Source organism: Cupressus sempervirens, chromosome 2 (assembly GCF_028749045.1).
Source record: "Cupressus sempervirens isolate cs-2001-9-10 chromosome 2, ASM2874904v1, whole genome shotgun sequence".
In the NCBI taxonomy this organism is placed as follows: domain Eukaryota; kingdom Viridiplantae; phylum Streptophyta; class Pinopsida; order Cupressales; family Cupressaceae; genus Cupressus; species Cupressus sempervirens.
Genome location: NC_143119.1, coordinates 334752698 through 334780029, shown reverse-complemented (window position 1 = coordinate 334780029; position 27332 = coordinate 334752698). Strand labels below are relative to the sequence as shown.

Genomic DNA, 27332 nt, shown 5'->3' with positions numbered 1-27332 from the left:
TACTCTCTTGGAGACTAACTCTGTGTTGCCATTTTGATTTTGTATCATTTGCATTCATAGTTTAGATATCTATTCTTTGCACTAGTTTTCTGGGTTATTAATCTTTTCAGATTCTAACATGGTATTAGAGCCATTCTATGTGCAAGAATAGATTTTAGTTTCCTTATTTGAGAGATTTGGGGGTCGGGTGGTTGGGGGGTGGGAGGGTGGAGGGTGGGTGACGGGGGGCTAATAAATCTTATTGTAGGGTTTTTAAAAACCCAGTATGATCTTCTCTGGCATCTTCGGATGATCTTGAGAATCAGAAAAGTTTGACAACAACGTTTTTAATCTCTGGGGTTTACACGTGTTTTATGAAATCTGGGTGATTGCAGCATTTCTGGTTATATTGGCAAAATTTTTGGTTGTTCCAACGCGTCCAGGAGGTTTGAAAAAGTCATATTTTGGCCTTCATTTCACTAAGATCGGAGATCGTCATTCAATTTGTGAAACTGGAGTTTCAATCTCAAATCTGACAACCAACTTGCATATTTGGTATTTTCAATCAATATTGCAGGTTCCAGCATGCCATTGATTGACTTAGGTAGCTGATTCAACCTTTTCATGACGTCTTTTGGTGGTTGGGGTTGTTTTTTGGTTGTTGGGGCTGTTTTTTGTTGTTAAAGGCGTTTGATTTACACTATAGCTACATCTTCTGTACATCAGCAAGAAAAACGCTTTCTAGATGTTGTTTGCAGCCCCAAAATACCATCTGGGTATCTTTTAGTTTTTGCATGCAATTTGTATATTTTTAAGAATCAAGCACGGAAAGCTACAGCCGTACCCCTCTCCGTTGGCAGTTGTAGATTTGAATGCAGTTTTCAAATGCCTCGTTCTTGCTCATACGGATTCCGATTTCGATGATTCTTGTTATGATCTTGGCTATTTTTTCATGCTTTATCCACTAGTGCAGTCGTTTTTTGATTTTCATGCATAATTTTTTTAGAAATTGTAGATTCTCGGCCGTGACTTTGCACAGTTCTTGTATTGGAAACTTCGGAGGATCATAAGTTTCTCATACGACTTCGTATCGTGGCGATTCTTGTTTTGAAAGTGCATGATTTTTTGAGTAGATTGCATTGGTGGTATTTGTTTCCTTGAGTATTGTGCCCAAGTTTCACGTTCAACATATGCTCTTCATGAGGGTTTTTGTAATGCATTGAAATCAAGACCACTTAGTGTTTCTTGCTAGTGGTAGTTGTAGATGCACTAAAATAAAGTGCCAAATCATATTTCTTTGGTGGGGTTTCTTTGATTGAGTAAAATGGGAGGCATTGTTGTGGTTGGGTTCTCTTTTTTTTAGCATTTCTTCTCTACATTTCTTCACCATGGATCAAACAAAAATATGCCAATCCTAACTCCATACAATTGCTTTGACTGGTAATCACGCATGACAATTCACTTAAAAAAAGTTGGATTAAATAGGATAACTATGGGACTTGAAATTGAACCTGATAAAGATGAAGATAAGCGTAAGTGGTTTAACAAATGTGACGAGGCATATGAAACATTGTGTTTGTCTATTTCTCTTGACTTGCTATTTCACATTGAGTCTTCGGATACACCAAATGAAATATGGACAGAGCTAGAAACACTATTTGGCACACAAGATTCAATGAGGGGTCATATGTTGGAAAATGAACTAATTAGTTTAAGTCTAGGAAATTTCAACACAATCCAGGATTTTTTCACTAAATTGAAATCACTAGAGCTGCAGTTAAAACAATGTGGAATTGAAAAGAAAGATGAACAACTAATTCTTAGTATTCACTCTAAGCTAAGTTCAAAATATTCTGTGTTTGTCTCTACCTTCTATGCTACTAAGGGTGCACTTGGTACTCAATTTACCATGTCATCTTTAGATGATTTTGCTGTCAATCTCATTCGAGAACAAGACAAACTAATCTAGATGGGCACTCTGAAGTCCTCTAAGTCACATGCCTTGGCTGCCAACCAAGGTACAAAAGAACAAAAAGGACAAAGTAGTAACAACAATAGTAAGGATGAGAAACAAAATAATAGCAAGGAGAAGAAAGATTAGATACCGGTTGCTTCAAAAGCAACTATTGATACCCCATCTTCCAAGGGTGATAAGCCTAAGAAAGAAATAATCCAATGTGCCTATTGTAAAAGACTTGGTCATAATGAACATAAATGTTTGAAGAAACAAATTGATCACTTGACACACATTCTTGAGAAGAATAATATCAGTGTTCTTGAGTCTATCAAACAAAGTTTTGATGAAGGGTCTAACAAGGCAAAAGAAAACAACAAGGGCAAAGGAAAGGGCAAGGCCCTTGTTGTAGTTGCTTCCTCACCATCCACTTGGGTTCTTGATTTGGGTGCTTCGCACCACATGGCTTCATCTAAGGAAGAACTTGCATCCTTGGAGCTGTGTACTATGCCTTCTATTTTGATGGGTGATGACACTCCTATTGAGGTGTGTGGGAGAGGGTTTGTTGATGTGGGGGATGGCACATTCCATGACATTCTTTGTGTACCCTCATTATCAACTAATCTCCTATTGGTATACCAGATCACTCATGCAGGTTCAGGCAAGTGGGTTGAGTTCACTCCTAATTTAGTGGAGATACATAAGTTGCACAGTGATTCTACAGTTGCAGTTGGGAGAGCATATCATCAGTCATGACTCTATCTGTTTTTTCACTTTGTTCTTGATCCTCCTTCGACTATTTTGCTCACTCACTCTAATGATGTGAGTAAATTATGGCATGAGCGGTTTGGCCATCTTAACTTCTGCTATTTACATCAGCTCAACTAGTAGAGCATGGCCACAAGGTTGCCTTCGGTTCAGCTCTCAGGCGGTGTTTGCCAAGGTTGCATTCTTGGTAAGCATCCTAAGGAATAGTTTGACAAAAGTAAGGCATGGAGAGCTTCACAGATACTAGAGTTAGTTCACAGTGATTTGGCTGGTCCATTTCAGCATCCTTCTTTCAGCAGGGTTCGATATGTCCTCACATTCATTGATGACTTTTCTCGATATACTTGGGTGTACTTTCTCAAACAGAAGTCAGAGGTATTTGATCATTTTCAGGACTTCAAAATTTTTGTAGAAAAGCAATCGAGGAAAGCTATCAAAGTTATGCGCATAGACAATGGTGGTGAGTATGTCAGCCATTGGTTTGAAAGATTTTGCACTTCAGAGGGGATTGATTTACAACATTCAGTTCCCTACAATCCTCAACAAAATGGTGTTGTAGAAAGAAAGAATAGATCCTTGAAGGAAATGGAAAATTATATGATTCACTCTAGATCTCTTGCACCATAGTATTGGGGAGAGGCCATTAATTGTGCTTGTTATATCCAAAACCGTGTTTCTCACTGAGCCTTGAAGGGAGTTACTCCTTTTGAAGCTTGGAGCGGTTGGAAACCATTAGTTAAGCACTTTCAAGTTTTTGGCTCTCCTGCATGGGCCCACATTCCTGCAGAGAAACACAAGACCTTGGATCCGCAGAGCAGACCGTGCATATTTGTAGGTTATCCTGATGGTGTGAAGGGTTATCGGTTGCTCCACCCTACTACACATGAGTTGTTCATTGAGAGGAGTGTTCAATTTGAGGAGGGATCGTCAAGCTCACTTTCTATCACTTCTCCAACTCCTACTTTGACATTGGAGTCACTTGGAATACATGACAGATCTTCTGATGAGTCAGATTCACCTGAGCAGTCTTCTACCTCCATTTTTGATGCAAAGAGTGATTCAGAGAACTCACCTCCTTCCTCTCCTAGTCATCATTCAGAGGTTAATGATTCCCCTCCAGATTCCCCATCTTTTGGTCCACTTTGGCTAGATAGACCTTGCAATCTGCAGGTGATTGGGTTGGGGATCCATCAGACACCAAGCGGACTCGTTCACAATTCCAGGATGCTCCACATGTCTTCATTGCTACTGCCTCAGATTCACAGTCCTTTCATGAGGCTTTTGGTATTCCTGAGTGGGATACAACTATGCAGGAAGAGTATAGTTCCTTGATGAGGAACCACACTTGGGATCTTGTCCCTCTTCCTAAGGGAAGAAAACTTGTTCGATGTAAGTGGATCTATCGGACAAAATTTGTAGCAAATGGGTCAGTTGACAAACACAAGGCTCGCTTGGTCGCCAAAGGATTCTCCCAGGTTTTTGGGATTGACTACTCTGAGACTTTTGTGCGAGTTGCCCGAATGAATTCCATTCGATTTTTTCTTTTTATTGCTACAGCTAATCGTTGGGAAGTACATCAGATGGACGTGAAGAGTGCTTTTCTTCACGATGACCTTCATGAGGAGATTTACATGGAGCAGCCACAAGGATTCCTTCAGGATTCTTCACTTGTGTGCCGTCTTCAAAAGTCTCTCTATGGCCTCAAACAGGCTCCTCGGGCTTGTTATGCCAAGATGGACTCCTTCCTTCTATCAGTTGGGTTCACTCGGTGCCATTCTGATCCTAATGTCTACATTTTGCAACAGGGTGATTCACTTCTATTTTTGGTTTTGTATGTTGATGATTTGCTGATCACAAGAAGTCCTTCACCCACCATTAAGGTTGTCAAAGTTGCCATTTAGGACAATTTTTTGATGACTGACTTGGGCTTGTTGCATTACTTTCTCGAGATTGAGATCTTTCAGTCTCCTTCTGGGATCACCATCACACAGTCCAAGTATGCTCTAGATTTACTCTCGAGGTTTCATATGGCTGATTGTAAGTCTGCTCTGACTCCCTTCCTTTCTGGAGTCAAACTTGAGGCTCAATGTTCTTCTCCACTTGTTGATGGCACTTTGTACCACCAACTTGTTGGGAGTCTCATTTATCTGACTCATACGAGACTTGACATCTCATATGCTATAGGCATGGTCTCTCGATTCATGTAGGAGCCTCATGAGCTACACTGGAAAGCAGCCAAGTGGATCCTTCACTACATTCAGGGTCCTCACAGTTGTGGGATTCACTACGCAGTAGGTATTGAGCTTGATTTGGTGGGCTACACAAATTGAGATTGGGCGGGTGATTCTCAGGATTGCAAGTCTACTTCAGGTTACAGCTTCTCACTTGGTTCAGGTCTTGTTTGTTGATCGAGCAAAAAGCAGTCTGCTATTGCTCTATCTTCTACTGAGGCTGAGTATCGGGGGGCTGTAAATGTCGCCACTGAGGCCATTTGGCTTCAACATCTTCTCACTAAGTTTGGTATCCAGATTAGATGGCCATCAATCATATTTTGTGACAACTGGAGCGCCATTCAGAGCTCACGGAATCTGGTCCATCATCAACGAACCAAACACATAGAGGTCCACATGCACTACATCCGGGAGCTCATCCATGGTCACGTCATCGACCTTGCTATTGTCCAACTTCTGAGCAGGTTGCTAATATCTTCACCAAACCCTTCACTGAGAGCAAGTTCCTTCATTTGCAAGCTTTGCTAGGGGTGCCTCTTCTTCTTTTAGGGGGGCCTCTTCTTCTCACTCGGAGTCCTGACTTTTTTTGGAGGTCTCTTTTGTCTCTCTTTCGGGAGAATTTTATGTACATGGGTACCTCATCAGGCTTGACTTGCCGGGACCCATTTCTACATCCACCTAAGCTTCGCTTATTGGGGGGTGTTAGTGTAGCTTTTTATTTCCTAGTAGGTTATTTATTTTTCCCTATATTGCTAGGTTTTTCCTACACTTTTAATAATCTCGCTTAGGTTAATAAAGCATGTCTTATTAGGTGAATGGTTGCAAGGTGTCATCTTCTTACATGTGAGCATCCATTAGCTATCTTAGGAAGATACTTTGCTATCTTTAGTCCGATAGATGGTTGCTCCTCATTGGTCAGTGTTGCCACCTCCTCTCTCTTCCTAGCCTATATTAGCATGCTACTTGACTTGTATTTGCATCTCTTATTTTTGCATCCTCTTAATGCTATTTTGCTTCTAGCATTTGCATTACTCTCTTGGAGACTAACTTTGTGTTGCTATTTTGATTTTGTATCATTTGCATTCATAGTTTAGATATCTATTCTTTGCACTAGTTTTCTGGGTTATTAATCTTTTTAGATTCTAACACACCAAGGGTTGCAACTCTTGGCTTAATTTAATTAATTAGAGTTATTATCTTATATTATTGATTAATGGACATGATCCTTACATTATTCGAAATTATTGAAATTTGCATAATAGGCCTCCTTATATAGGAAAGGCAATAAGAGACAATGATAAGATCTAGATACGTTATCACCTGTACAAGGTGGAATCACATGTCCACCGAAGGAAGATCATCCTTCATTATGCAATGAATTTATGTAATGATGAGGATGATAATGTGATATGTGCACTAAAGGTTTATGTTACACAAAAAGTGGAATGAGATAACAACCATCACCACCTAGAGTAGATTTCTTCAATACCATGTACTTAATTGAGGTGTGAACTCTTAGATGTTTCAATGACAAACTACTGTTGATGGGAGTTATGTATCACTTACATAACATATTAGTAATTGAATATCCGATACGGAGTATCAAACATACAATTCCTCTCTTGAAAAGTTATTGCTCATGGGATATGAGAACAACTCCAATGTTCCTTACTCTTGTGGATACTCGCTCATTTTTATCGATGTGATTTGCTGGTAATCATGTAGGTGGCCTTACGCAAATTGTTGAGGATGACTTGGACTTTGGTGGGATGATGGAGATGGTGGTTCAGTGTGAATGCTAGATGATGTTGATGGAAAGTGATGGTGGTAGAGGGTGAATGGTTCTTACGACTGTTGTTTTTCTAACTCTTTTCTCATAAGTTCTAAGTCTTAAGTTGCTATCCTACTCCTACTCCTATGGATGGAAGACTAGCAAATGGACTGGGATCGAACCTAATGAAAGTGAACTAGCGGCCTCACTTCCACAGGTGCAATAATTCAAAGGAAAAATAAACTAGTTTGCCACACAAGGCTCCCTAACCAGCCGCTAGGATGCTAGTGGTCTAGTATTGATCCCCATCAAACACCTACTAATGCCACCATACAACTATCCATCTACTTTACTCTTACTAAGCAACTTGAAATGAAATTTGCTTGAACAACTTGAAAATAAATCTACTCTAACTTTTGGAAGTAGAAACCATGCAATAATACCAAAGGCCCTTAATCACCATGCAAGTCACAACAATGGGAAAGAAATAGCGAATTTTGGTATTATCTTATGCAACAATTTTCTCCAACCCTTACAAATGAGAGCAAATGGCCTTTTATAGATGTCAAAATTACAACTGACGGTAGAGATCAAAAGCAAAACCGACGATCCAGATTGAATCCTAGAAACCCTAATTAGGGTTGCCACCCCATCGGCCAATGAGAAGATGCCACCTCATCAATGGACCAATGAAAAAAGTGTAAAAAGTGGCAACCAATGAGAAGGCACCAAAATGGTGACCAATAAAAAAATGACACTTTTCCTATTCTAGAAGAAAGAGAAATTGCCATTTGGGCTTACATTAAATGATCTTCTAATATGACTCCCTTTTTCTTTTGTTCTTTTAGCTAAGGCAGTGAGCCTAGCTAGCCTTTCATTGATTTCTTCCATAGGAGGACAAGGTGTGTGCTTTATCTTGAGCTTCGTTGATCTCATCATGTTGTTTGCTGCTTGTAGTATCTTCTCATGATCTTTCTCATATTCCTTTGTGAATCCGATGAAAGCATTTAGGGAGGAAAGGGTGTTCAAACGTTTCTTTTTGATGGCAACCTTTCCTAGCTCATCCAATCTCAATCCAAGTCTTGTCTCATTGATATCTCCCTCTCTGATGTCTTCAAAATCAAGTGCCATCCCAACATCGCTCATCATGGTTGAAATGAAAGTGTCGACACTTGGGTTGTGCTGTGCAACTGCTTCTCGTATCTCTTCGAGTATTCTCAATCTAGTAGTCAAGGCGACAAACCAAGATTTGATCGTACTCAATGCTCTCTCATCAACCAACTTGACTTTTTGCAAATATGCCTCCAGTAGCCCAATGAACACCTGTAGCTTGGGAATAGCTAAATCTTTGATGGGAAGGAAATCCTTCCACTCTTCTTCAAATAATTTGAACTTGCCTCTAATAGTGACTAATGAACGGAATGTCGAGATGAAGGAAGGCAAGAAATTTCGTCCATCTTGGATTGGATCATGGATCCAATCCCTAACTTCATGTAGCTGAGCTGATATCTCTTCGAGGTTGCTCCTGTTGTCTTGAGGAAGGGCTGCCTGGTGCAACTATTGGATAGGCTGGCAATTTTTCCAATATTTGTTCTCGGCCTCCAACTTTACAATCCTTTCATTTGCCTTCCTCAACCTTTCTCTGATTGAAGCTATACCCTTCTGAATCTCCTCACATTCCATATCATCAGTGTTTCTTCCCAAGTTATGTTCCACTATCTCATATTCCTGGGCTGCGATCTCATCCATTGCCTTATTGACTGTTGGTATAACAATTTGAACCTTTTGGTGACCATCATTGTCGCTCCTAAATACCTTCACCACCGTCTTTGCTATTTGTTTCTGGTTCTCACTATCACCCTTTTCTATTAATCCTTGGATGTCTTCTGTTGTTCGGGTAGTTACTACCTCGCCTCTTGGCATAAGCATTTGTTTTAACCATAGTGGTGCGGTGCATCTCCCCAAATCTAGATTTGGTTCGACTAACAAAGCATCGCCAACGGCCTCGGGTGCCTAACTTATTGCCTCGATGTCAATCGGCCCATCTTCTTCTCCACTAGTTTCTGCCATATCATCTCCTTGCTAGTTTTCTGAGAGAGGGGAGTACTCGGTGCTTTCACTGTAACCACTTGATTTTGAATCAAAGCTCACTTCTATTGCGGCCCCTTTATCACTTGAATTGACCTCTTGGCTTCTAGCCTCAACTATGCTTTCCCTCGATGGAACTGTATGCTGTCTCTTAGCCGGAGGTTCTGAATGTTCTTTGCCCTTCTCTACCTCCAAGGCTCTCTTCTTGTCTTTGGCTGCTTCCTGTTGCCGGCTACTTCCTTCATTCCTTTGTTTGACTGATTTTGTTTGCCTCACTTTTGGCTTCATCATCTCATAAGTAAGGGGGACCCTTTGCCTTTGTAGCCTCCTTAATCTTTCATTATACCACGACTTGGTATGCAATTCTACTGCCCTTGTGACTGCTTCCAAGGAAGGATCCTGATGATCATCCCAATCAACTGGATTCAATTTTGTTCCTTCTGCCATATAATAATCTTCTCTCAACACATTTCCATCATCCTCCAGCTGATCCGAAATATCAAGGCCTCTCCATTTGATATCTCTCATCATGTTCACCAATAGCCTTGAGAAAGCTAGCTTTCTCACATGAAAGTCATCCTTGGCATTGGCCCAAAAGTCCTTTATAGTGGGAACATGCTTAAATTCATTTCCATGAGATACCTTGATAAGACCATTAGGATCAAACCCTTGCCTTGCTTAGTACCATCCCAGATGATACTATTGCAGTTCTTTCTCTGCAGCTGCAAAGGCAGCTCGATTGGAGCAACTATCATTACCAATTGCAAGTGAGAAGGTAATGCTTGTTTTACCTTCATTTCTCATTATTCTATCATAATGCTCAAGTTGCCTAGCCAATTCCATTAAAACTACCTTGTTGGGTGGGTATCTTGGAAGCCTCTTGGGACAAACTGTACTCCCTGCTACTCTAATGTAGGTGAATTGCGAAAATTGGATGAACCAACTTCCAAACCTCTTTATCTTTGCCTCCGCTTCTGATGAAAGTCTCTTAGCAGGTGTCCCTTGTAGTACCCTTACTGTCTTCGTGGCAAAGGCATCACAGAATATCTTGTAATCCTTGTTGTTGTGCAAATGAAGCTGTGGATAGCATTCGTGCACCAAATATTGCCCCGGCCCTTTGCCAACTTCTCCTAAAGCTTTAAGCCCCAGACTCTTGTATAATCTAGCAATTAGGTAGAATAGATAGGATCCCATGTAGAATTGCTTTTGGTTTTGGACGGTTCTAAGTTGCAACTCTAGGTGCTTGCTTATGATCTTGGCCCAATCAATCTTCTTTTTCCCTTTTCAATTTCATCAATGAAGAAGTACATCTAATTTTCAAATTGCATCCCCTGAGCTAGGCCCATGATTCAACTGAGAAGCGCTATGAGATCTCCGTATTTTGATTTGAAGTCCGCCACTGTAAGCCTCGATGATCTGTTGATGCCTTTCCTACCCTCGTGTAGCCAATTCTGCTTTAGATGTGTGAAATAGGCCTCTCGATTTTCCTGAAATGATTTAGCTGCTTGATCCATCATCACTACTGTCATGTTCTTATATTGGAGAATGATAAATGTTTCTTCAATTGCTAGTCCGCCAATGTTGGCCAACACACTCTTCCCTTCGTCAAAGATGATGGATTTACTTATTAGATCGAACTGGGATGCACATTCCATAATCAATTCCGGACAGGGCAATGTAGGAGGAAAAGTTGCTGCGTGCACAATTCCACTTTTGTATATCTTCTTTGCCAAGGGGGACTGTCCTTCTCTTAGTCTGTCCTTTACCCGTATCATGTCTATTGAATCGATATTAGTGTTGGTTATTTGCTTCATTTTCGAGAAGAAAGGTGTTTTGGGCATCATATCCTCTTTGTCTTTCTTAGTGTTTGTCCCCTTAGGATTCTTGCTTGTACTAACATCCTCCATCTCGTCGCCCTATTACGGGATAGTAAAGTGGTGGACAATAGACAAGCAGAACCAAGGGAGGCAATCCTTAGACTAGAACGAAAGAAGGAAGTCAGCTTAAGGACCCCTTTCAACTCATAATGATTAGAAGTCACCTCTACCAATAGCCGGATCTTGACGCTTTTGGAATTTAGGATCAGACCTTGAGAATTTTAAACCCTCTTGCAAATCAGAAATTTAAACATTTGAAACTATCCACCATTTGTCCACAAAAATCAGACTTCCATCAATGTATTTCCTATCCCAACCAAAATCGCTTAAGCCTGATATAAAAAAGTACAGTCCCAAAAGGAGAAAATCAGACTTTCACCATGTATCTCCTATGGCACAAAATCAGGTCTGCTCTTCAAAATTTTCCAAGAATGGAAAGTTTTTCCTTCAAACACATTTGCCCAAGCATGGAAAGTCTCCAATTTGCCCTCAAAAATCACCTAGGGCATAAATTGCAGCCCTAGTAGGAGAAAAGATCACCAAATAATGCAAAATTCTGCCACCAAGAGAAATCACCAAGGTCTAAAAATGGTTGATTGCAAACAAAATTGCCCCAATAATGCAAGAAAATCTGCCTCGAAAAAGAAATCACCTAGGAGGAGAAAAGCTGCCTCGAAAAAGAAATCGCCTAGGAGGAGAAAAGCTGCTCCAAATCCAAATTCGCCCAAAACGGAGAGAGGACTACTCTTGCTAAATCGCCAACCTTGAGGAGGAAAAGTGAGAAGTGAGGAGAAAATGGGAGGGAGGCCTCCTCTTATACCCAACTTTCCAATTTCCTCCTAGCTGGCCGACTTGGACCTTGGGAGCAAGAAAAACAATAATTAATGCAAAGTTATGGCCCAAAATTAAATACCTAGCTAAAAGTTAATTTTGCCAAAATGAAAATTGCTTTTTTAAATTGCCAATTAGTTCCAAGTTGCAAAAATAAATTAAATAATGCCTTGGGGGTGTTAAATATTTCCATTTAATGAGGATTTAGTAATTAATACGTCATTAAAATTGAATTTTGGCTAACCAAAAGCCATTTTGTTCAATATTAAATTTCCAATTTCATTAAGGCAAAAAGTTTTCAAGGCCATTTTAATCTATTAAAAACTTTTTTGCAATTTTTTATCCAAATTGATTTTGCTATGCCATTTAAATTTTTTTTGACAAAAATAAAATTACTTCTAGAGTCTAAAATCGATTTTGCAATTTGGCCTCATTTCTGCAAAATTAATTTTTTTTCACCAAAGAAAAATTTAAGATTTTCCAAACTCAAGTATAACAAAATTTCTTTTTTGAAAATTATTCAAATTTACACAGTTATATCCGGATTTTCAAAAGTAAACTTCTAAGTACAAATTTGCAATTTTATCCTGCCAAGTGTTGCTCTTTGAAATTTTGTTCGGCCTATAAGGATGAAATTGGTTGTTTTGGAAAATCAAGTTAAAATCGGGTGAAAATAAATCTAACCCTCTCCCCTCTGGCCTGAAGGTGTCCAAGACGTAAATTTTTTTTAAAATTGAAATTTTTGGACAAGGTCAAAAATTTGCCAAGGCGATTGAAAAAATGAGGTCCCCAAATTTTTTGGGGCAATGGTGTGAGAACTCATAACAACTACTATGCAATTCATTATAAGGAAGCTTAAGTAAAGTGTAATTAGTGAATATTTAATTATACTAACACCCCCTTAAGTGCAGCTTAGGAAGTGTACTTAAACTCAAAATGGAGGATGTCTCTCAGTGTCCTGACAATTAGGTTATGTTAGGTACCCATGTACAATATGTAATGCTATACATGAAATGCAATCTCTTATAAAGTTGAGAAAGAGGGAAAATCTCATGGGAAAAACCCTCCCCCATAAAGAGAGATGAAAACACACAAGATGCATGGATGGATGGAGAACTCAAGACCCCCTAAGGACTAGATACATCATGTATATACAATAAATGATCCCACCATAGGAAGGATAGTAGGAGACATGAATAGTTCTTCAAGCATATTTCTCTGAAGATTGAATAGGTCTTTGCAAGCACAAAGATTCAATTATGTTATCAAGCTGGCCTATGAAATGTGACAAACCAAGTGAAGGAGAAGAATCAAGAATGCCAATCTACAAAGAAGGTGAAGAAGTATCTCCAACTATGATGAAATTGTCATAAAAACGAAGAGAAACCCCCTCAAATTTGTCTCCCAAGTCTGCAATATGAGACTCAACAAACAATGTTGAAATGTCATCCAAGTAGTCATTACACATAGTAAGATTTGAAGCTCTATGATCACCATGCTGAATAGTAGAACTAAAGTATGAAGAAGCAGGAGATGGAGGATTAGGAAGATCAACACTTGTCTCAAGAACATAATGATTCAAGTGTCCAAAGTTCTCACATACAAAATTCACCCTTGGTAAAGAGGCAAATACATCATGAATATCATCATCATCATCAACAAAATGTGAAAAAGAAAACAAGCTTGATGCATGATTAACAACTCCCATAGCTATGACATCTTTAGTCTTTGTGTCTTCGGTGTAGACATAATTAGGAGTGAACTCAACAATTTTACCTTGTGCCCCATTAGTAATTTGGTAAATAGAAAGGAGATTAGTGAGCAAGAATGGTACACAAAGAGCATCATTAAATGTCCCATCTCCCATAGTAATAAAACCTTTCCCACAAACCTTCATGTATGTGTTGTTACCCATCAATATGTGTGGATAATTACAAGGCTTAAAAGAAGAAAGCATATCCATAGAAGATGCCATACAATGTGATGCACGTGAGTTGAGAAGCCATTTACCCTGCTTGGGATGTGTGGAAGCTGTTAGTGCTTCACCTTTACCTTTATCCTTGGATGATGATGTAGATGTAGAAGCTGCCAAATGTGTAAATTTAATATTGGAAGAATGTTAGTGACCTCATCAATCTTTTTATGAAAACATTTATGCTTATCATATTCTAGCTTTTTACAATATGCATATTTATCTCTCTTTCTTCTAGATGATCCCTCTCTTGAAGATGACTTGGATTCAAAAGTATTTGAAGGAGAATCATCACCTTTGTCATGTTTCTTAGGATCCTTATGTTTCTTCTTTCCTTTACCTTTAGAAGTTTGTAGGGTGGAGTCATTTGCAACCAATGCTTGATGCTTTGAAGGCTTCAATTAACCCATGTATGCTAGCTTTGCTTTTTCCCTTGTGAGTTGAGCCACAAATTCATCTAGAGAAGGCATTTTGTATGCACTACCAAGAGCATCCATAGTAGCATAGAATGTAGAAACAAAGATTGAATATTCAAAACCTAGCTTCAGAAGAATAGATAACATCAATTATTCATCATCTTTAGTAATGCCACAATTAGAAAACTCTAATATAATAGAATTGAACTTAGAGATAAAGTCTTGAATATTGTCAAAATCAGTAGGATTTAGAGCTATGAGCTAATTCTCCAATCTGAATTTTCTCATTCTATCAGGTTTACCAAAGATTCCCTTGATGCAGTGCAAGGTAGGAGAATCCCCAAAGGAGATGTCCTAGCCCCCAACAAATAACCACACAATGGAAACACAAAAACAATGCAAGATCTGATACCAAATCACAACTCTTTATTCATAAGATAACTGATTACATGCAATATGCCCAGCTGTAAGGCCTTTTGGGTCAGGGTTAAATACAACAACAATTACAATAACAGTTTTGCAAGATCCAATCCAAACACTAATCCTTGCTAGTTCTGATTCACACTTTGGTAGAAACCTCGAAGGAAATCTTAACTTGTGCTCGCAAGCCCACCAAGTAATCTACTAGTCTTCAAGCCGCAACTACTAGCTCTTTAAAGTTTGCATCCTCTTCTCCAAGATGGATTGCCCTTTTTAAAAGACTCCACAAGACCCCCTACTTAAGCCACAAATGAGCCCAGTTCATTACAAATTAAATTAAAACCCTTACATTAAATATATGTTGAGCCACAAGTCAGCTACAACACAAATTAAATATCCATACAAAAATTAAATGCCAAAAGTTGGCTCACAGACAACTCAACACCTACAAGAACTAAGACCAGACCAAGCGTCAGGAAAACCAAGCCGAGCATCAGCCAAACCAAAAGCATCGCTGAGCTTCCAGTGCACGCTGAGCTCCTAACACATGCCGAGCACACAGAGTTTTGAATAACCAACACATGCTGAGCATTGCAATGAATGTCGAGCAGTCTGTATCTCCTGAGCTCCTTTAGCGATTGAGCCTCTTCAATGACTGAGCTCCTCGGCCACAACTACACCCTTCAGCGACTGAGCACCACTGTTTGGTGATCGATTCCACAACACCCTAGGTTCGAAAAGATGTTCTCAGTAGTTGGAAGAACATCTTTTGGGATTCAACACATAAATCCCAAACTAGTTCTTTACATACATGTCCTCCAAGTCCTCAACTTACACACTCTTTCCTTCTTTTGCTTCTTCACATCCATCCTAGGTGTGCTACAGGTCTTCTTTCCATGCTGATCTCCAATCTTCTCAGAATCTTTCAACTCAACTCGGCTACCAATACTCAAGTTCCTCCTACCAAGCTCTTCATTCTGCAAAGGAATAAGGGAATGCTTCCTGCCACCTTTCACAATAGTAACCACGTTTTTGACACAATCATCCACAACCCTACAATCATACTACCAAGGTCTACCAAGCAACACATGACAACTGTTTATTTATACAATATCACACAACACTTGATCCTTATACTGCCCAATCTGGAAATTAACAAGGCATTGCTCCCTCACCTCCAAAGCATGCTCACCTTGCAACCAGCCAATCGTATAAGGATGTCTCACTCTCTTCAAACCAAGTTTCGAAACGATCTCCTCAGCAACAAGGTTATAAGTACTACCACCATCCACAATCACCTTGCAAACTTTACCACCAGACTTACAAGTCTTGAACAAACTTGTCCTTTGACAAGATTCCAGTTTCCTTTGACCAACCGGTACTCGCCAAGCCAGTAAACTCTCTCCTTGCTCAAGCTGACTGTCTTGGACTACAACCGCATTCACAACAAAAACAACTCTCCTACCTTGAGGATATTCAAAAGATCTGTTGGTTATCAAAACCGCAGATTGGAATCCTACGAGCCTTGTGTTGATGCGAGTTTTGTATCACTTACATAACATATTAGGATTTGAATATTCAATATGGGATATCAAACATGCAACTCCTCTCTTGAAAAGTTATTACTCATGAAGACATAAGCAATAGCTCCAATGTTCCTTACACCGGTGGATACTCGCTCAGTTTTATCGATGTGATTTGTTGGTAATCACGTAGGCGGCCTTACGTTATTCATTCGAGGATGACTTGAACTTTGGTGGAATGATGGAGATGATGATGGGTTTGTGAAATGTGCGGGTGGCAGATAATGTTGATGGTGGTGGTGATGAAGGATGTGTCTGCCAGGGATGATGTTGATGCTAGATGTTGTGAGGTTTTCACACCATCGCCCCAAAATTTTGGGGACCCTTTTTTTTTTCGATTGCCTTAGCAATTTTCGGTCCAGAGGTTTCAAATTTGAAGATTTCACGTCTTGGACACCTTCAGGGCCAGTGGAGAGAGGGTTAGATTTATTTTCACCGGTTTCAACTTGATTTTCCAAAGCCACCAATTTCATCCTTAGGCCAAACAAATTTTAAAAGAGCAACACTTGGCAGGATAAAATTGTAAATTTTGCACTTAGACATTTGCTTTTGAAATTTTGGATATAATTGTATAAATTTGGATAATTTTCAAAAAATGAAAATTTTTGTTAAATTTGGTTTTGGAAAATCTCTTTTTTTTTTTTGGTGAAGAAAATTAATTTTTGTGATGGTGAAATAAAATTGCAAAATTGATTTTTGGTTTTAGATGCAATTTTATTTTATTTTTATTGGCATAGCAAAATCGATTTAGAGAGAAGTTGCAAAAAATTGGTTTTAATAGATTAAAGTTGCCTTGAAAAGTTTTTGCCTTTAATGAAATTGGTGATTTAATATTGAAAAAATGGCTTTTGGTTAGCCAAAATCCAAATTTAATGACATATTAATTACTAAACCCCCATTAAATGGAAATATTTAACACCCTCAAGGCATTATTTAATTTCTTTTTGCAATTTAGAACTAATTGGCAATTTAGAAAGTTAATTTTCATCATGGCAAAATTAATTTTCGTTAAGTATTTAATTTTGGGTCATAATTTTGCATTAATTATTTGGTTTTCTTTCTCCCAGGGTCCAAGAAGAAAGTTGGGTATAAGAGGAGGCCTCTCTCCCATTTCTTCCTCACTTCTCACTTCTCCTTCTCAAGGTGTTGGTGATTTTGCAAGAGCAGATCTGCACTCTTCTTGCTTGGCGAAATTTGTGGAAGGCGAAATTTGTGGAGGGCGAAATTTGTGGGAGCCAAAATTTGTGGGAGCCGAATTTTGTGAAGGGCGAAATTTGTGGAAGATAAAATTCTGATTTTTCAAGAGGTTGCGATTTTTGCCCTAGGTTGGGTAATTTTATTTGGAGGTGAATTGCATGATAAATTTCTGATTTGCAAGGGATTTGAAATTCTTGAAATCATATCCTAGGTTCCAAAAAGTCGCTGTAAGATTATTGGTTAAGGTGAATTTTCATCATCTAGAGTTGCAAGGGGTCCTTAAGCTGACATCCATCTTTCGCTCTAGTCTAAGGATTGCTCCTCTTAGTTCTTCTTGCCTTCTGGTCCACCACTCTACCATCCCGTAATAGGGCGACGAGCATGGAGGATGGTAGTGCAAGTAAGAATCTCAAGTAGGCAAACACTGAGAAAGACAAAGAGGATATGATGCCCAAAACTCCCTTCTTCTCGAAAATGAAGAGAATAACCGACACCAATATCGCTACAGTGGACATGATACGGATGAAGGATAGACTAAAGGAAGGACAATCCCTCTTGGCTATAGGTAGAGGTAATTTTAAATCATTTAGAGTTGCAAGGGGTCCTTAAGTTGACATCCATCTTTTGCTCTAGTCTAAGGATTGCTCCTCTGGGTTCTTCTTGCCTTCTGGTCCACCACTCTACTATCTCGTAATAGGGCGACGAGCATGGAGGATGTTAGTGCAAGTAAGAATCCCAAGCGGGAAAACACTGAGAAAGACAAAGAGGATATGATGCCCAAAACACTCTTCTTCTTGAAAATGAGGCGAATAACCAATACCAATGGTGGTACAATAAAAGGATATACAAAAGGCAGTTGCACATCACAGCCCAAGCGTCAACACTTCTATTTCAACCATGATGAGCAATGTTGAGGTGACACTTGATTTTGAGGATATCAGAGAAGAGGATGTCAATGAAACAGATTTTGGATAGAGGTTGGGTGAGTTAGGAAAGGTTGCTATCAAGAAGAAGCATTTGGGCATCCTTTCCTCTCTCAATGCTTTTATTGGATTTGCAAAAGAATATGAGAAGGATCATGAAAGGATACTACAAGCAGCAAGCAGGGTGGCGAAGTCAGCGGAACTCAGGGTGAAGCACACACCTTGTCCTCCTATGGAAGAAGTTAATGAAAGGCTAGCTAAGTTCATTGCCTTAGCTAAGAAAATGAAAGAAAAGGGAAGATTTATATTAGAAGATCATTTGATGTAAGCCCAAGTGGCAATTTCCCTTTCTTCTAGAATAGGACAAGTGCCTATTTTTGATTGGCCACCATTTTTGGTGCCTTCTCATTGGTTGCCACTTTTTGCACTTTTTTCATTGGTCCATTGATGAGGTGGCATCTTCTCATTGGCCGATGGGGTGGCAACCCTAATTAGGGTTTTGAGGATCCAATCTGGATCGTTGATCTTGTTTTGATCTCCTCCGTCTGTTGTATTTCTGGCCCCTATAAAAGGCCATTTTCTCTTGTTTGTAAAGTGGTTGGAGAAATTGTTGCAAAGATAATACCAAAATTGCTCTCTTTTTCATTGTTGCGATTGGCATGTTGATTAAGAACATTGGGTGTTATTGCATGTTTTCTACTTCCACTTAGTTAGATTTCCTTTCAAGTTGTTAAAGTTGGTTGCATTTGAAGTTGTTTAAGTGAAGTTAAAGTAGATGGATAGTTGTATGGTAGCATTGGTAAATGTTTGATAGGGATCAATACTAGGCCACTAGCATCCTAGCGGCTAGTTAGGAAGCTTTGTGTGGTAAACTAGTTTATTATTCCTTTGAATCATTGCACCTGTGAAAGTGAGGCCGCTGGTCAGCTCTCATTAGGTTCGATCCCCGTCCATTTGCTAACCTTCCATTGATAGGAGTAGGAGTAGAATAGTAAGTAGCTGGGTAGTCGAAGCTTAGAGAAGCAAGTTAGAGGAGTAAGTTAAGTATTAGAGCACATCCATTCACCTTCCACAACCATCGCTTTCCCATCAACATCATCACTGGCAGACACATCCTTCATCACCATCACCATCAACATTATCTGCCACTCGCATATTTCACAAACCCATCATCATCTCCATCATTCCACCAAAGTCCAAGTCATCCTCGAATGAATAGCATAAGGCCGCCTACGTGATTACCAACAAATCACATCGATAAAACTGAGTGAGTATCCACAAGAGTAAGGAACATTGGAGTTATTCTCATATCCCATGAGCAATAACTTTTCAAGAGAGGAATTGTATGATTGATACTCTGTATCGAATTTTCAAATCCTAATATGTTATGTAAGTGATACAAAAATTGCATCAACACCTTGCCTGCTCGATGTTGGGATATCCATCCGGTTAAGGCCAACTTGATGGGATTGATCGATGTGATCCAAATCCCCTGTGCTTTCGGCTTTGCAAAACCGAGGCAGGTGTACTTGATCCTGGACAACAACCTTGCATCCAAGATATTCAAAGCAACTCGATTAGAATGCAAATGTATTGAAAGTTTCCCAAACAACTAGAATTATAAAAAACTTCAAACTTGCAAATTATGAATTGAGAACAAAAGTAAATGATTGTATGAATGTTTTCAAAATAAGAATAAGTATAGATTAATGCAACAAATCAATATATTAACTCTTCAAAGGAAAGAAATGAAACAATTGCCAGCATATGGATTATGAATCAAGAGTAAAAGACCAGTGCTTAATTAAATTGGCAATCAGAGTCAATATTATTATTAGCTGACACGAACAACTTTATAAAATTCAATATATTTAAACTATAAATAATTTTAACAATTTAGACGTAACAGATCAATAATATGAATGCAATTCTAAACTAGTTTACAATGCAATTTAACTCCTGCGGAGACAAACTAGACATAAATATGGAAACAATTAAATATTTCACAATATCTATGTTTATCAAGTTTGAAATGTAATAATGACCTAATCCACTTATCCGAATATTAAAATATTTATAGAAAATAAATAAAATATTTATAAAGGACACGACTTAATAATAATTTAAAACTCTAAAGCTTCATGCAAAAAATAAAATAAATGTTTCTTACTGATCATGCTAGAAATAAAATTGCAGTGGAGACACTCCTTACGGATGATCTATCCATTACAATCTGACTCCAGAATCACATAAGAATTTATTCAATAATTCACAATCCATGGGCTTGGTTCAAAAATTTCATTTATTTGCCATTGAAATAATATAATACATCAAGTGGCATATAGTGTATTTGGGAATATAAAATTTAGGGAATTGTATATGAATTGTCTATAAAATTCAAAATTGCATCCATTCCTCAATTTGAGTCTAATATTTATAAAGTATTTATCAAGTACAACTAAGTATATATTTTCATATTCCTCACTAAGATCATCAATTGCCCTAGGGTCCAATCTTCTTGGAGGCATTTTCCAAGATTTTCACAAACCCTAAACAATAGATCCACAAATCCAAAAGATTAATCAACTCTACTAGATCAACCTTCTCTTCCAGCTTCACACAAGTCCTGGTGCAAAATGCCTCAGCTTTGGCGATCTATCTACACACTTAGGAAAACCTCGCTTTGATACCATCTGATGTAGTGCAAGGCAGGAGAATTCCCAAAGGAGATGTCCTAGCCCCTAGCAGATAACCACACAACGAAAACAGAACAATAATGCAAGACCTGATACCTAATCACAATTCTTTATTTATAAAATAACTTTAGTTGCAATATACCTGACTATAAGGCCTTCCGGGTTAGGGCCAAATACAATAATAGTTCTACAAGATCCCTTAAGATCCAATCCAAACACTTCTCCCAGCTAGTCCAGTCCACACTCTAGTAGAAACCTCCAAGGAAATCTTAACTTGTGCTCGCAAGCCCACCAAACAATCTCCTAGTCTTCAAGCAACAGCTACTAGCTCTTCAAAGTTCGCATCCTATTCTCCAAGATGGATCACTTTTTTTTAAAAGACTTCACAAGATCCCCTACTTATACCTAACTAAACCACAAGTCGGCCCAGTTCATTACAAATTAAATTAAAACCCTTACATTAAATATATGTTGAGCCATAAGTCGGCTACAACACGAATTAAATACCCATACAAGAATTAAATGCCAAATATCGGTTCATAGACAACTTGGCACCTATAGAAATTAAGACTAGACTGAGTGACAGAAAAAACATCAGCCAAACCACAAGCATCTTGAGCTCCCAGTGCATCATGAGCTCCTAACACATGCCGAGCACATAGAGTGTCGAGCAACCAACACATGTCAAGCACTGCAGTGAATGCCAAGCAATTTGTATTTGCTGAGCTCCTTCAGCAACCAAGCCCCTTCAATGACCGAGCTCCTCAGCCACAACTACATTGTTCAGCGACCGGGTACCACTATTTGGTGACCGAGTCCACGACACTTAGCTAAGATGCCTCCAACATGCAAGATTGCTAAAAACCCTAGGATGCTCTTGCATCGTCCCTCCAAGGTTGTTTAAGCATCATGAGGATGTGTGCAAGATGCGATATGATATAGCAAATCATGAGAGATGATTGAGCTAAGAAAATTGAAATCCAAGGATTAACCAAGTGCAAATATAGCCCTAGAATGACCTATTTTTGGAAGTGATATGTCCACTCCATATCTTTGAAAACCCGAGGGCCGATTTGGAAACTAGACGAAAAATAATGCTTTTAAAAAAAAAAATTGCACTAGAGAATGTTATCATATGTGCCCAAGTGAAGCTCTGGAAGTTGTCAAATGTAGGATTAGACATGAACAATCATGAAAATCTGCAATTTCTTACCAAACTGGCAACCAAAATTTGAAACTATTACTACCATTGAAAACTTCAAAGAATTCTACCACAAACTAAAAACTTTGCTTGAAAAAAGGATCAAAATTGAGCAAGTTATGGGTGCTTGAAGTTGGGCTGCAAAACGAAAAATTCCAATGGTGAAGCCAAAGATTTAAAACCAGTGATGATGTCATGTATTAGCTTGATTAAAATTGACAGTTGTATTACAATCATATGAAAACAACCAATGACCCTAGGATGACGTACATGGCATGATTGTCTATTTGGCACAACATAACTGCAAAAGGACTATCTGAGTAGATCATTGATAGGCTGATTAAGGTTGCAGTTCAATTGGATTATTTGATTGGGATGATCGGATACCTATGTGTAGAGACTTACAGTGGTGTTGCATTCTTTGTATTGGGGCTTTTGATTTGGCAAATTGTGTCTGCACTTTCGGACATGAGCTTGTTGTACTCCCATATGCTCTTTCAAAGATTTCTTAGCAAACTTTTATAGCTTGTCAACCTGCTAATGGTGTTGAAATCAAAGTCATGTCAAATTGTAGATGAATCACTTCGACGAACTCTATCACTAGCCCCTAGATGACATCATGTTTGTTGGTCATCAAGTTTGAATAGTCATAGTACATTTCTAGTGAGGGATGTTGGAGATTGTAGCTGCGATAGAGATATTTATCTCTAGAAATATGGATGTTACTATCGTTATTATCATTATGGTCACCTTTAGCTGAAGAGGACACTTATTATTAAATTGTAATATCAAATATAAAGACATCTGTCATTCAACATGCGTTAACGCACAAAAATACTAAGAGTTGTATTTGTAATAAAGAGTTATGTTTTGGAAATTGAAGAGACCTTCGGCTGGAATGCAAAGAGTATCTCTTTATGTTATATATATTGCTTCAAGCAAAAGACATTGTAAGCTTGAATTTATTATCAATAAAATGATCTTTTGTCATGTGGTTGGGTTTCTCCCTTCATTCTAGAAGGGTTTCCTCATGTTAATCCTTTGTATTTCTTGTATCTTTTGGGTCTTCCTTATTGTTGTTTATCTCTGTTTCTGGGTTAAATCAAACATGGCATCAGAGCTTAGTTATGATTACAACAATAAGTCTCTGAAAATGAAGTTTTAATTCCTGTAAGGGTGCCTTAGGAAAATTTATTTTGTGTATAATAGTCACTAGGCTCTACTAAGAACTAAGGGAAATTGTAGGCATCTTTGTGTTGAGTGCACAACATCCACATTTCTAGTTTGCATGCACCATGGATTGCATGTATATTTAAAAAGCATCATCAGGAGAAAAATAATTTTAAAAATCAAATTTTCTTAGGTTACTCTATATCTTATTTTATTTAAACAAACTATTGGTAGTTCTTGCTTCCATTATTTCATAAGGATTCAATATTGGAAGTCTCTATCTGGGCATAGAAAGTTTGTATTGGCTAGTGATAGTAGCTTCATCCTAAGCCTACTAGAGATAAAATCAGTTGTTTCTAGTCATGTTCATGCATTTTTTGAAATATTGACAATGAACTAGGATGCATGCACAGATTGTTTTACATGTTGTTCATGTTTTGCTTTTTGGCCGCTTGTCTTTCTTAGGGTTCTTTACATAGCGATGGTTATTGCACCAAATCACGGAGGCAGACAAATGTGAGTGATCTGATTTCTCGATTCTATCACATAATGCTTGATTTGCTTAGATATCCGTGGCCCTGGCTTTCTGACTTGGTCCAATCTTGTTTCTTGTCAATGCTTCCAAAGATCTTCACAAAAGCATATTTGCATCTCAACTTGTCGTGTTTATATCTTAGGTGTTGCATTAGATAGATAAGTTTACTTATATTTTCTCTATTTGAATATTGCAATATTTGAAACTTTAAAGGATATGCATTTCTTTGATTTTAGCTGGTTAAGTTTTTATTTTTAAAAAGACGTTTGTTACTGAGGAAATCTTCTCGTGGTGTCTATGCAATAGTTTTTCTTCACTAAATTTTACGTGTATGTTTCTATCCTTGTTGATAGTGTTGCTTATGCAGGTGATCAGTCATGATTGATATTGACGATATTTTTGTTGAACTCTTGTTCATCAAGCATATTCATCATTCTTTCTTGGTTTGAATATTTTATGTGAAGTATAGTCGGAAAGGCATTATTGTCAGCGACAACCAATTCTTTTATTTTTCATCAGACATTTAATTGTGGAAAAGCCTCCGTCCATTCTAATCTAAGATTCAAGCATGATCATCTATATTGATCTCTTTATATTTTCCATTACCTTTGTTGTGTCTCACTCGCAGCAACTCAGCTCCCTTCTCGTCATGTGCCTTTCTGACTTTCTCGTTTCTATTTCCTATTTGTAACTGCCACTTTGGTTTTTTATTGTGATTGGACTCTTGAGCACGTCTCTATCACCGATTTCTCTTAAAGTCTACAATTTCTCAAGAGACGACATTTTGTTCTTTATACAAGGTGTTTTTATATTTCTATCGCTGAAAGGGCTGGAGCTCAAGAGTTTAGTACAGAGGTGATTCCATGGTTCGGAGGAAGAACTGTAGCCGCTGATTTCAGGAGTTCAAGAGTTTGACTTTAACCAATCAGGTTACTAGAAAGAATGAAAGGAGGTTCAAAGGCACTGTTGGTTGTAGAGGCACTATGTTGCAGAAGTTGGGGGTGTTTGGAAAAGTTAAACAACAGGACTGATGCTTCTCAACTGACGTTTTGGTTGATGTTTGAAAGTCGGGCTCCCCTCCATCAGGGTGACAAACACGGTTGAAGTATCAGGTGACTATTGACTATTGTTTAAAGAATCAATATCATCTTGGGCTTGTAGTATGGTGTTAGCTGAGAGGAAATCAATCATTTTCAGGACCCGTACTAGCTAGACAGAACACTTGAGAGCCTCCTTAACAACTATAGTAGATTCTGACTTGCTGAGCTTAGATCACAAAAGAGAATAGTATTTTATTTCGAGTATGGATCATTATTCTGACTTTAGAATATATATGTGCTATTATTTAGTTGAGACAATGGAATATCATTCTTAAGAAGAAAGTTTGTCATACTCAGAGTTCCATGAGGTTCTTTGAAGATAACTTTAAAGGAAAGTATAGGCAGTTGTAAAGGAAAGCATAGGCAACTGCAACTTTATATGGTAAAGAGACAAAATTGCACGAGTCCAATAGATGTCAGAAACAATTTTTCTTTAGATTCTATACATTCGCACAATTAGAGATAAGTCTCTTATGCTCTTCAATTCTTATTACATCACTGGAAAATGTGTAGAGCATTAATCTCTATTTGATTTTATGAGTTATTTAATTTAGGATGCAATGAGGTGATTATGTGGACTGCATGATGATGTTGCTTATTGAATTAAATTAAATGCATATTTGCATTCAGATATGGAATTCACAGGGAGATGTTCAACTTTAGAGGGAATTGTTCTTGAGAGGGAGCATCCCTGTCCTCCTTATATATGCTTTTAATGCTTGTGGTAGATGCTTACTTTGAGACTCTTGTTGGAAAAGAGCTTCAACTGTGATTTTATGAGTTTCTATTCATGTAAAATTAATAAGCTGTAAGGACAACCTGATAACTCTTTTACTTATTAGAGATTTATAATGAACTTCATGTTGAGAGGGTTCATGATGTCATCACGTTGAGAGATTCAATGATAGGAGTTAGAAGTCATGTTGAGAGTGCATGACTGTATCACATTGAGTCCGTGATAAAATGCTGGTTGCAAACCTTACTAACTTGTCATGTTAAGAGATTCCATGACATCACATTGAGTGAGTCCATGGTGAAAGGTGATTGTGATTTTTGCAGGTTTGTCATGTTGAGAGATTCCATGACAACATCACGTTGAGTGAGTCCATGATGAAAGTTGAATATGATTTTTGCAGCTTTTTCATGTTGATTGATTCCATGATTATTAACGAGTAAATTGTTATCTTAATGTCACGTTGAGAGATTCCATGAGAACATCACGATGAAAGTCAGTTGTGTTTCTTGCAGGGGTTTCATGTTGAGTGATTCCATGAATTTTATCCATGTGATTAGATTTTATTATTGATATTTTGGTTGCAACCTTGTGTGACTGTTCAACTAAAGATCTCTCTTTGGCTAAAAGAGAGTGTTGGAGATTGTAGTTGTGATAGAGATCATTATCGGTAGAAATATGGACGTTATTATCGTTATGGTCACCTTCAGCTGAAAAAGGACACTCGTGATTAAATTATAATATTAAATATAAAGACATGTCATTCGACATGCGTTAAGCCAAGAAACACGAAGATTTGTATTTGTAATAAAGAGTTATGGTTTGGAAATTGAAGACATTCGGTTGGAATGTGAAGAGTCTCTCTTTATGTTATATATATCGCATCAAGCGAAAGACATTGTACACTTGAATTTATTATCAATAAAATGATCTTTTGATGGCTGGGTTTTCCCTTCATTCTAGAAGGGTTTTCCCAAGATAATCTTGTGTGTTTCTTGTATATGTTGGGTCTTCCTTATTGGTGTTTATCTCTGTGTTTCCAAACATAGTCTTCCTAACACTCTAGATCTCCATCCAACACTTTTAGTTGATTGAATGATGTGAGGTGCTCATTTAGGCTAGCAACACTTTCAGGTTCCTTTCAAGTTCAAATCTATTAAGAGATTCATATACAACATTCAAATTTGGCATGCTTGTGTTTCGTGCAATGACAGTTGTTTTATGAATTGTGTCTGTGCCTTTGGAGATGAGCTTGTTGTACTCCCCTATGTTCTTTTGAATATTGGTCAGCAAAAATTTATAACTTGTCAACATGTCAATGGTTTTGAAATCGAAGTCACTTACCTCAAACTGTTGGCAAATCACTTCCGCAAACTCTGCCATTACAGTTTCTTCCTCAACCAGTTAGCCATTCTCAATGACCATTCTGCATGCTAGTTCCTAAAAGCCATCCCTAGTCATGCGATCATGCTCATTGCACAAGCCTACTGTTGTCTTCAACTCTATCACTAGCTCCTAGATGACATTTTGTTTGTTGTCATCAAGTCTAAGCAGAGGCAATATATTTCCAATGAGGGAATGATCTCATATTCACACAGTGTTTCCAACTCAACATTTGGCATAGTCTTCCAAACATTCAAATCTTCATTCAACACTTTTAGTTATTGATTGAATGATGCGAGGTGTTCATTCAAACTAGCAACACTTATCGTAACATTCTTCAATATGCTAAGTCCATCTTGGATTACTTATACACTTTGCTACTCCAAGTGACTGTGCTAATCATTAATGGCTTTGGCCTTACATTCCAATTGCTTAGTATGTCTGCTAGGCTCCTCTAGGTAAGATGAGGAGATGGGATCACCTCTTTGTGAGGAGTTGTTCATC

At 38.2% G+C, this 27332-nt stretch overlaps 1 protein-coding gene across 11 annotated transcripts in view; it reads left to right on the top strand.

The window, feature by feature from the left end:
• Window positions 1-27332, top strand: part of LOC149572475 (ubiquitin-like protein ATG12) — a 143267-nt gene that overhangs the window by 69631 nt on the left and 46304 nt on the right. For 8 of the 11 annotated variants that reach the window (XR_016359923.1, XR_016359925.1, XR_016359922.1 and 5 more), the window contains one exon: window positions 23543-23593. The exons of the other annotated variants lie outside the window; for them this stretch is intronic. Coding sequence is in view for 4 of the 8 variants with exons in the window: in XM_089813625.1 (XP_089669751.1) it covers window positions 23543-23593 (51 nt within the window). In the remaining 4 variants the exon portion in view is untranslated. The remainder of the gene's footprint in view (window positions 1-23542; window positions 23594-27332) is intronic. 11 annotated transcript variants of the gene reach the window in all.